General features: G+C 39.0%; 1 protein-coding gene across 1 annotated transcript; it reads right to left on the reverse strand.

Annotated features, from left to right (window-relative positions):
• Positions 1–988: 988 nt before the first annotated feature.
• On the reverse strand, positions 989–3,352 carry GNRH1 (gonadotropin releasing hormone 1). Its single transcript, XM_049770835.1, has 3 exons — positions 3,206–3,352; positions 1,880–1,975; positions 989–1,030 (listed from the first exon to the last, which is right to left on the reverse strand). Exons 1-3 carry the CDS (start codon positions 3,344–3,346, stop codon positions 989–991), a joined length of 279 nt encoding a protein of 92 aa, XP_049626792.1. The 5' UTR covers positions 3,347–3,352.
• Between the last annotated feature and the right edge of the window lie 10,265 nt (positions 3,353–13,617).

Genomic DNA, 13,617 nt, shown 5'->3' on the forward strand with positions numbered 1-13,617 from the left:
AAAGAGCCAATCAGAGTTGGCTATGTGCAAGCAAAGCACTTTATATTCTGTTTCTCTGACCAAATATTTGAATTTTTCAAAAGGTTTCAGAGCTAGTTTGAAGTTATAAAGTTAATTGTGGAGTTTATCATAATTTGGGGCCTCCCCTCCCCTTACCTCTCTACCTAGCCCTTCCCTCCTCTCCCATTTCTTCTCCTCTTCTCTATTCCCCTCATTTACTTTTCCTTCTTTTTTCTTCTCCTTTCCTTCTCCTCCTCTCTCTTGCACCTCAAGAACTACCTACTCTGGGCACTGTACTATCTGGCCCTCTCTTTTTGTGGCTAAACCTGGCGGGGCTCAGTACTTTCCTGGCTCTGCACTCAGGGATCATACCTGGCAGGACTCAGAGGGCCATATAGGGGTGCTGGGGAGCAACCCAGGTTGGCTGTGTACAAAGCAAATGCTCTACTCACTGTTCTATTGCTCCAGCTCCCTTCCTTGTTTTCAAAAATCAAATGAATACATTGAGAATTATCATAACAATGGCTCAAAGACCATTCCTCAGGATAGGGGATTGAATTGGGGTCACAGTGCAAGACAAGTGGCCTCCATTACTCTGGCCCAATTTATTGCTATCCAGTGTGAGTCAAGAAAGTTGCAATCCCATGCAAAACCTGGGGCCTGGCAGGTCTGTGATTATTCTGGAACCATGGTGGAGACCTCTTGATTCATTTAGTTGACAACAATGCTGTCTTTGTTATCTCTTCCTCATCTGCCTCCTGCACATTACACGAAGATCTCCCTTTTGTGGCTTATAATCCAACCCCCCCACTCCAGATACATAAGAATTTGAATCAGAGACTCAGATTTTATTCACTTTATTCACAACATAGCACTTCATGGTTAAATGCATGCAAGTTGGCAAAAGAGTTTCTGTAAAATCCAGTTTACAGATAACAAATGGGTCACCAACTTCCATGTCAGAGTCATACTTGAGACTCAAGCAGATTTAAGTTTTCTTCTGCCCAGTTTCCTCTTCAATCAGACTTTCCTGAAAATAGATGAGTAATATATATCAATGTAAAATATATCAATATTGATTTTTACTAGCTGAATTTCATTCGCTTTTGACATTTTGATGTCTAAATTATCAATATAAAAAGAATAAGTGGATTGACTGTGGAATACTAGGAGATTCTGAAGAATAAAAAATATATATACATATATATTTTAATTATTTATAGTAGGGGCCGGAGAGATAGCACAGCGGTAGGGTGTTTGTCTTACATGCAGCTGATCTAGCATCCTGACATCCCACAATCAATTAATTTCGGCATTTCTCAGGATTTGGGAAAACCTTGTCAAGCCAAGAACAAGAGGAGAATTTGTCAAGCCAAAGAGGTGTGATTTAGCCTAGAGAAAAAATAATCTAGGCAATGTGAAGGATATACCCTAAGAACTGGCATAGAATAGTGGGTAGAATATGATCGTCTTCAAGTCTAAAGAGAAAACATTGTAAATGTGGACCTAGACAGGTAGTACAGCAGGTAGGCCACTTACCTTCTACTGAGATCCTGGGGATTGAATTTTAATTCAATACCCAGCAACCCATATGGTCCCCCAAATCTCTCCAAGCATACAGAACCAAGAGTATGACTGACCTATATTTCTTTTCTTAATTCAGTTTATTAATGGAAATGAAATAATTGAAAAACCACCCAACTGTTAGTTAAGCAATGTTCAAGACTTTAATGAAATAGTAATGGCCTATTACAGGCAGAACTAAGCCAGAGTCAGGAAGGTATATGCCTTGTAGAAGCTGAGAGATAATTGTCCTAGCAGAGGAACCAAAGACCTTTTCATCCCTCATCTTTATGTTATTAAACTCACTGTCACTCACCAGAGCTCCTTTCAGGTCCCTGAGGGGAGAGCGTGGTTGGTGCACAGTGCATTCAAATTGCTGACGTTCTGCAAGTTTTTCAATGTCCTTGGCTACCTGGAGAAAAATAATGTGATTTTTAGAAGTGGAGATTTTAAAGAAACTAAGGGCCATAGAGTTATTGTCAGGGATTGAGGCACTTGCCTTGCACACAGCCTACACGTGTTCTATCCCCAGCTCCCTGTATGGTTCCCTGAACATTGGTATGTGTGGCCCCCAACCCAAACAAAATTGCAAAAGCATCAGCAACTGATCTTGTTAATCTACAAACATTTTGGGGGGTAATAACTAGCTAATATGTATGGACTCTAGTTAATAATTCTTATGTGATCTCAATAATTTCCATTGTACAGTTTTAAGAAAATAAGTACTGGGGCTGGAGCAATGGCACAGCAGTAGGTCATTTGCCTTGCACACGGCTGACCTAGGATGAACCACAGTTCGATTCCCTTGCATCCCATAAGTTTCCCCAAGCCAGTAGCGATTTCTGAGTGCATAGCCAGGAGTAATCCCTGACTGTCACAGGTGTGGCCCAAAAAGAAAAAAAAAAGGAAGTTCTCTACTTTAGTAATACTAGTATTATAGATGAAATTATATTAAATAAAAATCTGACAATATTCTTCAGTATATTGCCTTCTTGGACTTGCTAGCTCCTCTAGCAGCTCTCTATTTTTTTTTTTGTTTAAATGCCCGGGGAAGAAGAAAAAATTATAAGTCATGCATTCTTGATAAGGTTACTCATTTATAATTTGTAACAAATACTATTAGTAGAATATTAAGAAATGACATTTTTAGGGACCAGGAGAGATAGCACAACAGGGAGGGTGTTTACTTTGCATGCAGCTGGTCTGGGTTTGATCCCCAGCAACCCATGAGCACAGATCCAGGAGTAACCCCTGAGCACCACCAGATGTGGACTAAAACCCAAAAAGAAATTCTAATAATGTGTGGTGTGGGGGTTGAGAACATAAAATGAAGTTTTAGAATTTTCCTTCCAAATCCCATAGACTCATTTCAACTTTGCCCCCTATTTAAAAATTTTTTTTGACTATCCTGTATACTTAAAATACACTGTACAGTACACTCTGCTGCACTGGTTGCTGTATTCTCTTATAAATGCTTATTCTTTTTGTCCTTAAGTTAAAGCATAAATGAGACTTGACTGTGTCTTGTCTTCCCAAATATCGTAAGACAGAGAGTCTCATGTGACACTACCAGGAGACATACTGACAGTAACTTCATTGGATCAAGGAAGTCACATATTAATTTGAAGCTTTCAAAACTCACCTCTTGGAAAGAATCAATCAAGTCTTCAGCATTTCTTTTTCCTCCAGGGCGCAATCCATATGACCAATGTTGGCTGGAGCAGCCCATCACACAGAAACTCAGCAGCATAAATCCAGCAAGGAGTTTGAGAATCGGTCCCATCCTAGGAGCAATCCAAATAGACCCAGACTGTGTGGGGTCTAACTTGAAAATTGAAAGTCTAACTTAAGTCTTCTCAGTGTTGCTGAGGAGTCATGACCATTTCAATAGACCCTAAATAATAGCTTCCTACTTACTAACCTTGAGCTTCTCAGCCTCTGGGGTGGTAATCAGTATTTTAAGGTGATATATTCAGCAATTTTTAGTGCTAAGATAATTGCTTTGTTTTTATAATCAACCAGGCTATGCAAATCATGATTCTCCCATGCCAAATTTATCTTTTTACCTTTCCTTTACCTCATATGTTAGTTTTCAACTCTTTGAAGCAAGGAGAATTGAGCCATTTACTAAGTGGATTTACTGTCTCACCAGTTACCTTTTTTTTTTTAAAAAAAAATATTTTTGGGGGCCGGAGAGATAGCATGGAGGTAAGGTGTTTGCCTTTCATGCAGAAGGTCATCGGTTCGAATCCCGGCGTCCCATATGGTCCCCCGTGCCTGCCGGGAGCAATTTCTGAGCATGGAGCCAGGAGTGGCCCCTGAGCACTGCCGGGTGTGACCCAAAAACCACAAAAAAAATATATATATATATATATATTTTTTTTTTTTGGTAATTGGAGCACCCAATGGTGCTCAGGGGTTACTCCTGGCTTTACGCTCAGGAATCACTCCTGGCAGACTCTGGGGACCATATGGGATGCCTGGATTGAATTTTGGTTGGCCACAAATTAAGTTTCATTTGATAGGGAACAGATTGAAGGTGATACAAATACTAGTTGAAAAGCACTTGCAACTCCTCCTGCCCTTCACTCCTGCATCTCTGTAGTCAGAAGTGAGAGACAATAAATGTATAAGCATCTTTAGAGACCATTGCTCCTGAACTTAGTGTCACAGTTAGCAGTGGTTAGTCTCTAGTCAGAGCTATCAAAATAATTTACCTGTTTGGGGGCAAAGAGCCAAAAGAATCCCCAGTTTTCTTTTGTGTGTGTTGAGCACTGTGGCTTTTCTCTTTTCTTAACTTCCTTTTTATAGGAAACTTTCCCACGACACTGAAATCTTTCCTGCTGGTAAATTCTATTGCACATGGTGCTATTATTTTTAAGTGGCAATTTAAAAAGAAATCTTCATGTAATGCCCCTTAATGGTGTATATAATTGGAACACCCACTGGTCTATCTATAAAATTTACTTATTTTTTGGTCCATTTAAACAGCAGCGAAGACTTTTCTAGCTAAGGTCATAATTCAGAGAGATTAAAATCTAGCTAAGTTAGATTCCCTTGAGAAAGCTGACAGTCCTATCAAGAACTCAAGGAAAATAACTGTCATAGATTAAGGGAAGTTAAGTGGACAAAAAAAAGCTTTTGGGGAGGGAAAAAATAAAGCTTTCAAAAAAAAAAAAACATGTAATAATTATAGTAAGTTGAGTCAGAATGCCTGGGAGCTAATCTCTGCTCTTAAGAGTCCTTATTATTAAGAAAAGATTTAGACCAGACCATAAGGAAGCTGCTGGTTTTAAAAATAGGATTTTACAATGTAATTGTTACCTCTATATCAAATCCATATAAGATCCTAAAGTAGATCTTGAGAACTTTAAATTTTCCTAGTCTTTTGCTAACTAGGTGCCCTCCGAGACTTTTGAAAGTCTTCTTCCTTTTTTTTTTCTTTATTTGGGTGAGTGGTTGAGGGAGGCCACACCACAGTGTTCAGGGAGTAACTCCTGACACTCACTCAGAAATTACTCCTATCCTTTCTTTGTGGACCATAAGGGATGCTGGGGATTGAACCCAAGTTGACCATGTGCAAGGCAAATGTCCTGCCTGCTATATTATTGCTCCATCCTAAAAGTCTTCTTGCTATATTATCAAATAGGCCTCGATTGGCAAGTGTAAGGTATCAAGGTTGGGTTCCTGGGTTTCTTATCCCTGAGAAAATTACCAAGTTGATCCCTGAGCCATTTCTAATAATGCAGACAACCCCAGATGGACTCCCGTTCCATTTCTGGGATCTCATATGGTACCCCAAGCCTGCCAGGGATGATTTCTGAGTGCAGAGCCACAGTAACCCCTGAGCAATGCTGGGTGTGACCCAAAAAAACAACAAGAAATAGAAAAAGAATGGTATAAACATCCATGGGATACTATTCAACCTTGAGAAAGAAGAGGATCCTATTGTTTGTGATAACTATATAGAGACCTTGAAGACATTATACTAAGTAAAATAAATTAAAATTACCACATGGAATTTTTTACTTATATGTGGAATATTTTTTAAAACATCAAACTCACAGAAAATAGGAAAATGGCTTCTAGGGATATAAGAGTGGAGTAATTGGAAGAGATTTATAAGAGGATAGACTTTAAGCTATAAGATTAATAAGGTCTAATAATCAAGTGTATCAAATGGTGACTACAGTGATAACACTGAATTATAGAATTGAAACTTGCTGAATAGAACTCAAGTTACTCACAAAATTATAAATATGTATACATATTTTAGCTATATTTGTTAAACTAGAATATGCATGTATTAACTAGATTGACAGAAATCACATCATCTCCTTGACATCTTACAGTTTTGCCAGTTGTACCTCAGTAAAGCTGAAATAAGTGTATAGGAATATTAGAATACATTCATCCTTTTATTGCTGTTTTGGGGCCACACCTGCCTATGCTTAGGATTGGCTTACTTCTGGCTCTTTTGCCCAGATGATCTCTCCTGTGTGCTAGGAAGAGAACCAGGGTCAGCTTAATGAAGGCAAGTGCCTTACCCACTATATTGACTCTCCAGCCCAAAATACACTAAGCAACACAATTTAGATCAGACTTTGTAACAACTGAACCAATTGCTGTAAATTCTTACAAGATTAAATTCACAAACCACTGTGATAAAAGCAAAGAGAATGCAACAATGAGAAACCATTCCTTGACATGTCCAGAAGAGCAGCCTCACTCACTGTTAGCCCTACAAAGTGGACTTATAATTATTCAGATTTATTTTGGACAGGTGCTTCATGCCAGTGGTGAGAACTTAGTCATGTTGTTTACATATTACAGTAATAAGCATTTGAAAATTGTTCATTACTTTTTAGGACATTTGAAAATATTATCTTCACCTGATTTATGTGGAGACTGTAAGTCATAATATTTTTTACTTTATTTAAATACTGTAGTTTATATAGTTCTCATAGTAATTTGTTTCTGTCATTCCATGTTTCAACATTAATTCTACCACCAGTGTAAAATTCCTTCTGCCATTTTCTCTGGCTTCTCCTTGGCAGGCACAAAATAATTCATTTTATATTGTTTGTTTACAACTAAGTGGTAATTAAATGATAAAAAAAAACTCATACAGGTTGAGGCCAGAGCGACAGCACAACAGGTAGGGTGTTTGCCTTACATGCAGCAGACCTGTTTTGATCCTTGGCATCTCATATGGTCCCCCTACTCTGCCAAGAATAGTTTCTGAGTGCAGAGCCATAAGTAAGCCCTGAACACCTCTGGATGTGGCCCCAAAACAAAACAAAACAAAACAATGACAACAACAACAACAACACCCAAAACTATAGAAATAGAAAATTTGCGAAAATTAGTATGTCTCGGGGCCAGAGAGGTGGCATGGAAATAGGGCGTTTGCCTTTCATGCAGAAAGATGGTGGTTCGAATCCTGGCATCCCATATGGTCCCCTGAGACTGCCAGGAGCAATTTCTGAGCATAGAGCCAGAAGTAAACCTGAGCGCTGCTGGGTGTGACCCCACCACCACCAAAAAAAAAATTAGTATGTCTCACAATTGGGTTATGAAGTCATTGTCTGATTTCATAGGTTTACTAAGCTGTTATGTTGTTATGTTATGTTATGTTTTATGTTATGTTATGTTTGTTATGTTATGTTATGTTTGTTATGTTATGCTATGCTATGTTATGTTTGTTATGCTATGCTATGTTATGTTATGTTAGGTTAGGTTATGTTATGTTATGTTAGGTTATGTTATGTTAGGTTAGGTTATGTTATGAAGTCATTGTCTGACTTTGTAGGTTTACTAAGCTATTAGTTGCTAGTTGGTCATTCTGTTATTGTTTTTGTTAACTCTAGGTGGATTCTATGCTACTTTGACATTTAATTTGGTGTGTTCCTACTGAGATGTCAGTATTGACAAATTTGGATTTGCTGCATAGTCCAGAAATTTCAAGTTCTGAAGGTGTGGGGGTGTAGGAGATCTGGAGATCTCTGCCCAAATACCAGCATACTTGGAGTTTGGGTTCACTAGGGATCTCTGCAGAGATTAGTGGTAGAGTGGTGAAGTTGGGTCATTGACATAGCAGCAATTTTGGATTATGGGTACTACTACTGAGACTTGACCTATCTGTGTTCTGGAGATTGCCTGGTTTTCAGATGTGAGACTCCTGTACCCATGATTTTTCGCAGCTTGGTTTACATTTCTTTCAAGAATAAAATGAGTGTATGGAATCAGTGGCTGTGGAGTGTGGTGTTTCTCTTGAACCTGGGATATGACCAGAGCTCTGAGATGTAAACCATTTATAGCAGCCCAGACTTGCATGCATGAAGGCCTGAGTTCTATCCCTGATGCCACTCAACATACCGGGGCAGCATTGCCACCAGCAGCACAAAAATGAATGAGTGAAAAATAAATCAATATTTTACAATTAGTTGACATTAGTCAATAAATATATATTTGAATGAATAAATGAATACAAATTTGGTAAGGACCTTTCAACTAGATTAAGGTCCAAGATGTCTCAGTTTCTGCATCAAAGATAAATCTTTTTTTTTTTTTTTAATGAAGTAGCAGTAACTGGAAATGTTTATTTTTACTAAAAATATTTGTTCTGGGCTAGAGAGATAGGACAGCAGTAGGGTGTTTGCCTTGCATGCAGCTGACCCAGGATGGACCTGGGTTTGATTCCTGTCAGGAGCCTGCCAGGAGCTATTTCTGAGTACAGAGCCAGGAGTAACCCCTGAGCACTGGCCCCAAAAACAAAAACATTTTGTTTCTACCAGTTCTTTAGATTTTACTGTAATATTTTTATGATCATACTGCAAAGATAAATCTTGTCTGATAAATCTTCACAAAAATGTGTCAGCTGTTACATTTGCCAAGTAGTAAAATGGCTAAAAGTTACCAGAAATGTGTTCATTTGAGAGCCATAATTACAACTTTCTCTCCCATGGGATGCTAAATCAATCTGTCATGCCCAGAGTCCTTGGGCATAATAACATTGCTTATTCACATTTCACTTACTTTAGTGATTTTATTCAGACTTTGAGTAAGTGCCATTCTGACATAAAGTGGAATCTCATCTCATTATATTACAAAGGTAGGCAGAAACTTTTTAAGCAAGATCTCTATATTTGAACAGTGTTTCCTTAAATGGCCTAATTTTCTTTTCTGAAAGAGATGTGCTAATAATAGTGTGGCTTAGGCAGATGTGGTCTTTGTTTAGGGTTACCCACATAGTAGTTAAGACTTCTGGCCCTTGGACTGCAATGGTTAAGGTGCTTGCTTCGCACAGGTCAACCCCTTTATCCCAGCATATGCCCTGGATGGAGTTAAGAATAACCATTGAAATTGCCAGGTGTGACCCAAGGACTACAATCTTCCCTTCCAAAAATGACTTCTGATATTTATTGTCATTTATCTCAAATCCCCAGTAAGTCTACCCCCAGTATCAGTTCATTCCTAGGTTATTATTTTTTTCTGTCTGTTTATTTTTGGGCCACACCTGGTGGTGCTCAAGGCTTACTCCTAACTCTGTACTCTAAGGTCACTCCTGGCAAATTCAGACCATATGGTCACCCCAGATCAGCCACTTGCAAGTAACTCTATTACTTTTGGAAAATGTTTTGAAATGTTTATTATGCTTATTTTGTGGGGAGAGATTTTGGGCCATAACTGATGGTTGCTTAGAGGACCTTTATGTGCCACTGGGGATTAAACCTGGGTGGGCCATATGCAAGGCTAATGCCTTAACCCTGGACTTTGTCTCTCGCCCTATTTTGAAGTTTTTAAATGAACAGAGCCACATGTTCTTTGAACTCATTCCATACATTTTCAGACCTGTACGTAAGTCTGCATTAGTACTGACTTAGGTCCTAAATTACTAAGTACATAGGTCAAAATGTTGGTTTTTTGTTTTGTTTTGTTTTCTATAACACTAAATAAGATATAAAATGCAGTTAAAGATTTTTTTTAATGTTTAATGACAAACTTTGAACCTTTTCATAGTCTTAAGAATAGATCAATGTAGGGGGCTGAAGAGATATACTGGGCAGTCAACCTGAGTTCAGTCTTGGGAACCCAGATGGTGCCCAAGCCCCACCAGGAGTAATTTCTCAGTACAGTCCAAAGTAAGCTCTGAGTATAGCCAGGTGTGTGGCCTGAAAAGCACAATAAATTAAGTTTAGATAACAATTTTATAGTTATATATATTTCTTTTTAATTTGGAAATTCCCTGCATTTTAAAGTACATTATAGGTTTAACAGCTTAATCCTCAGCATAAAAACAAAACAAAAACAAAACCTCAGAATTGTTAAAATGCAGCCAAAAGAGTTTATTAAACTTCTGAACTTTTTTGCCCTAATGTAAAATCTCAGCAGGAAGAACCTGGTGGTGGATTCCTGCTGATGGATATGAAAGGGCCTGCGAGTTAATCCTGGGGCAAGGTGCTTTACCAGGAAGATAACTGCTTTTCTTTATAGAGCAGTTAACTTTTGAATTTTAAAGATAATACTGACTTGGAAATCTGCTAAAATATTAATACTTTTCATATATTAAAGATGACTTAAGGTTGATATGGGGGAAAAGTGTAAAGTATAAATAGCCAATTTATAAAGCAACTGGAGAAAATATTAAGCTTAATTGATGATGCTAATCTTCACATGAGAATGGATTTTCAGTGCTTCTGACATATTTCTATGAAATTAATGAAATTTATGAAAGACTAGCCTGTGTTACACCATAGCATTAATCTCTAGACAACCAGACTGGTACTGATGATCATCATACTATAAATACCCTTTATAATTTAGGATTTTGGGTTTGGGGCCATACCTGGTGATGCTCAACTTACTCCTAGATTTGCACTCAGGAGTTATTCCTGGTGGTCTCAGGGACCATTTGGGATGTTGGATATCAAACTGAGTCAGTGGCTTGCAAGGTAAATGCCCTACCAACTCTACTCAGGCCCCAAAATTGTTTTAAATATAATCTTTTTTTTTTTTTTTTGGTTTTTGGGTCATACCCAGCAGCGCTCAGAGGTTACTCCTGGCTCTCTGCTCAGAAATCACTCCTGGCAGGCTCAGGGGACCATATGGGATGCCAGGATTCGAACCACCGTCCTTTAGCGTCTAAGGCAAAACGTCCTACCACATCACTATCTCTCCGGCCCCTAAAATAAATTCTTATTGTGCTTTTGCAATGCACAATGTTAATGTTTATGCTTTGGTGTGCAAAGTTACTGCACTGCGCCACCAAACTGTCCAAGTCCCTCCATGACAGTTTCTATTACTTGGAGCCCTCCTCTACCCACTCGTCCCACTTGATAACTTGTTCTACATTCAAGTCCAAGGGTTTGTCATCATTTAACATTGTTTATTCCTTTTTTCTGCATATTTCACAGATGAGATCATTTCTCCTTCTCCCTTTGATTTGTTTTGCTTAACCTTAAATTAAGCAAAATTCTCTCCAGTTCCATCTAAATTGTAGTAAATGAAAAGCTTTCACCTTTCCCTATAATTTAGGAGGGCTTCAAATATAAATGAATATAAATTATTTTATCTATCTATCTATCTATCTATCTATCTATCTATCTATCTATCTATCTATCTATCTATCTATCTATACACACACATACACACATGTACACACACTTTTTTGGGGGGGGGCATACCTGGCAGCACTTAGTTTACTCCTGGCTCTGAACTCAGAGCAGGACTGGGTATATATGTATTATATATACATAAGTATATATGTATTATATATACATAAGTATATGTATATATATATATATATATATATATATATATATATATATATATATAAAACCCCAGACATCATATGGAATGCTGCGGTTGAACTTGGGTTGACTACATGCAAGGCAAATGCTCTATCCACTGTGCTACCTCTCTGGCTAAGCACATGTACACAAAATTTCTTTTATAAGACACCCAACAGTGCCCAGGACCTAGTAGCTATACCTAGTGTCATGGACCTGAAGATTCTAGGTCTGATCAGGAAAGGTGGTGCTTCTTGGGCCTGGTGGTTTTAGGTGCCACCAGGTCACAAGTGATGGTGCTTGAGGGGACACTAGGCAGTGCAGAGGATCAAATTTAGGATTACTGCACATTAAAAACCATGCACTATAGACCTCCATGCTCTCTTCCCAGCTCTCAAATGGTTACCTTTATTTCATTACCAGGGTAAAGACAATTTTTACTATTTTCAAACTCACCCCCACATCCAAAACTTCTTAAAATTCTCCCAATTGTCAAACAAGAATGGGAAGACACAGAGAATACAGGTTTGCTTTGCAAGATGGCCATTTTTTAAAAAATGTTTTTATTAATATCTTTATTTAAGCACCATGACCACAAACATGTTTGTAGTTGGGCTTCAGTTATAAAATGCAAACTCCGACTTCACCAGTGCACCATTCGCATCACCAATGCCCCCAATCTCCCTCCTCCTTTCCCTCTGCCTGTATTCAAAACAGGCATTCTATTTCTCTCACTCACTACCATTATCATAATAGTTGTTGCAATAGTTCTCTAACTGAACTCACCACTCTTCATGGGCTGGTCCTTCCAGCCCTCAGAAGATGGTTTTGGGTACAAATCTTCAGTGTCTCAGACACTGAAAGCATGATCCTGTCATGATCTGTTGTTTGAAGCCTCTGAGCCATGCTGTCTATTGTATCCATGCCATAGCCCATTTCCCATTGTACAAAGCTGAGTGTGTAAAAGATGTGTAGCCTGGGGCCGGGAAGGTGGCGCTACAGGTTAGGTGTCTGCCTTGCAAGCGGATGGACCGCGGTTCGATCCCCCGGTGTCCCATATGGTCCCCCCAAGCCAGGGGTGATTTCTGAGCGCATAGCCAGGAGTAACCCCTGAGCGTCAAACAGGTGTGGCCCAAAAACCAAAAAAAAAAAAAAAGATGTGTAGCCTAGGAATAGAACTAAAAAGAAATGTCAACGTCATGGCCTGGAAGTACAGCCTCTGGCAAGTAGATGTGTGAGCACCACAACCAGAACTTGCTTGCAGCAATTAAGTCCTTAGGCGATAGATAACACAGGGTTTAATGGACTTGCCCCACTTCTAGTCAACCTTGATTTGAATCCTTGGCACTATAAATGGTTCCCCAAACACCGCTGGGTCACTGCTGAGCAGTCTGAAATAACTTCTAAACCCCATCAGATGCAACCAAATTCCACCCTTCAAACATAAATGCACCCTTGGCAAGCACACATGCCAACACTGCAGCCTGATGTGTAACACCCAGTAAGTTAAAAGTGAGAAACGTGCACAAGCAGTGTGCGTGTCAGTCATCAACTACAATAAAAGGGCACAGGAGGGGAATGTCATTAAAAAAACATACACACACACACACACACACACACACACACACACAAAAATAAATTGGCATTGGAGTGTTTAAAAAAAAACAACCAAAAAAAAAAACAAAAAAACATACACACAAAAATCAGGACCGGAGTGATAGTACAGCAGGTAGGGCATTTGCCTCACACGAGGCTGACCCAGGTTCAATCCCTGGTATCTCATATGGTCCTCTAAACCTGCCAGGAATGATTTCTGAGTACAGAGCCAGGAGTAACCCCTGAGCACAAGCAGGTACACCCCGAAACCAAAACTAAAAAGAAACGAACAAAAATGTAAAAATCCTCACTAAATTGGGGCCAAAGTGACAGCACAGTGGTAGGGTGTTTGCCTCGCATGCTGCTGACCTGGGAACTGGGTTCGATCCCCGGCATTCCATATGGTCCCCTCAACCTGCCAGGAAAGATTTCTGAGCGCAGAGCTAGGAGTAACCCCTAAGCAATTCCAGGGTATGGAACCCCCCAAAAAATTCCTCACTAACTCATGGTTAGAGATTCATAACAAGATAGGCCTAGCAATCATTCACATAAATCCTCTCTGGGGTGGCCCAAAAACCCAATAAAGACACAAATATACAAATAAATAAAAAACAAAACAAAACAAAAATACCCAGTGTGTATGTGTGTGATGGCAATATATTTAAGC

This window comes from Suncus etruscus, chromosome 3, assembly GCF_024139225.1.
Source record: "Suncus etruscus isolate mSunEtr1 chromosome 3, mSunEtr1.pri.cur, whole genome shotgun sequence".
Classification (NCBI taxonomy): Eukaryota; Metazoa; Chordata; class Mammalia; order Eulipotyphla; family Soricidae; genus Suncus; species Suncus etruscus.

What these genes read in the sequence shown, in the direction of transcription:
- GNRH1 (XM_049770835.1), bottom strand. Translation starts at nt 3,346, where the DNA reads ATGGGACCGATTCTCAAACTCCTTGCTGGATTTATGCTGCTGAGTTTC. An exon ending in TGATTGATTCTTTCCAAGAG is followed by an intron (nt 1,976 to 3,205) that starts GTGAGTTTTGAA and finishes ATTTTTCTCCAG; the next exon opens with GTAGCCAAGGACATTGAAAA. An exon ending in GGGACCTGAAAGGAGCTCTG is followed by an intron (nt 1,031 to 1,879) that starts GTGAGTGACAGT and finishes ATCTATTTTCAG; the next exon opens with GAAAGTCTGATTGAAGAGGA.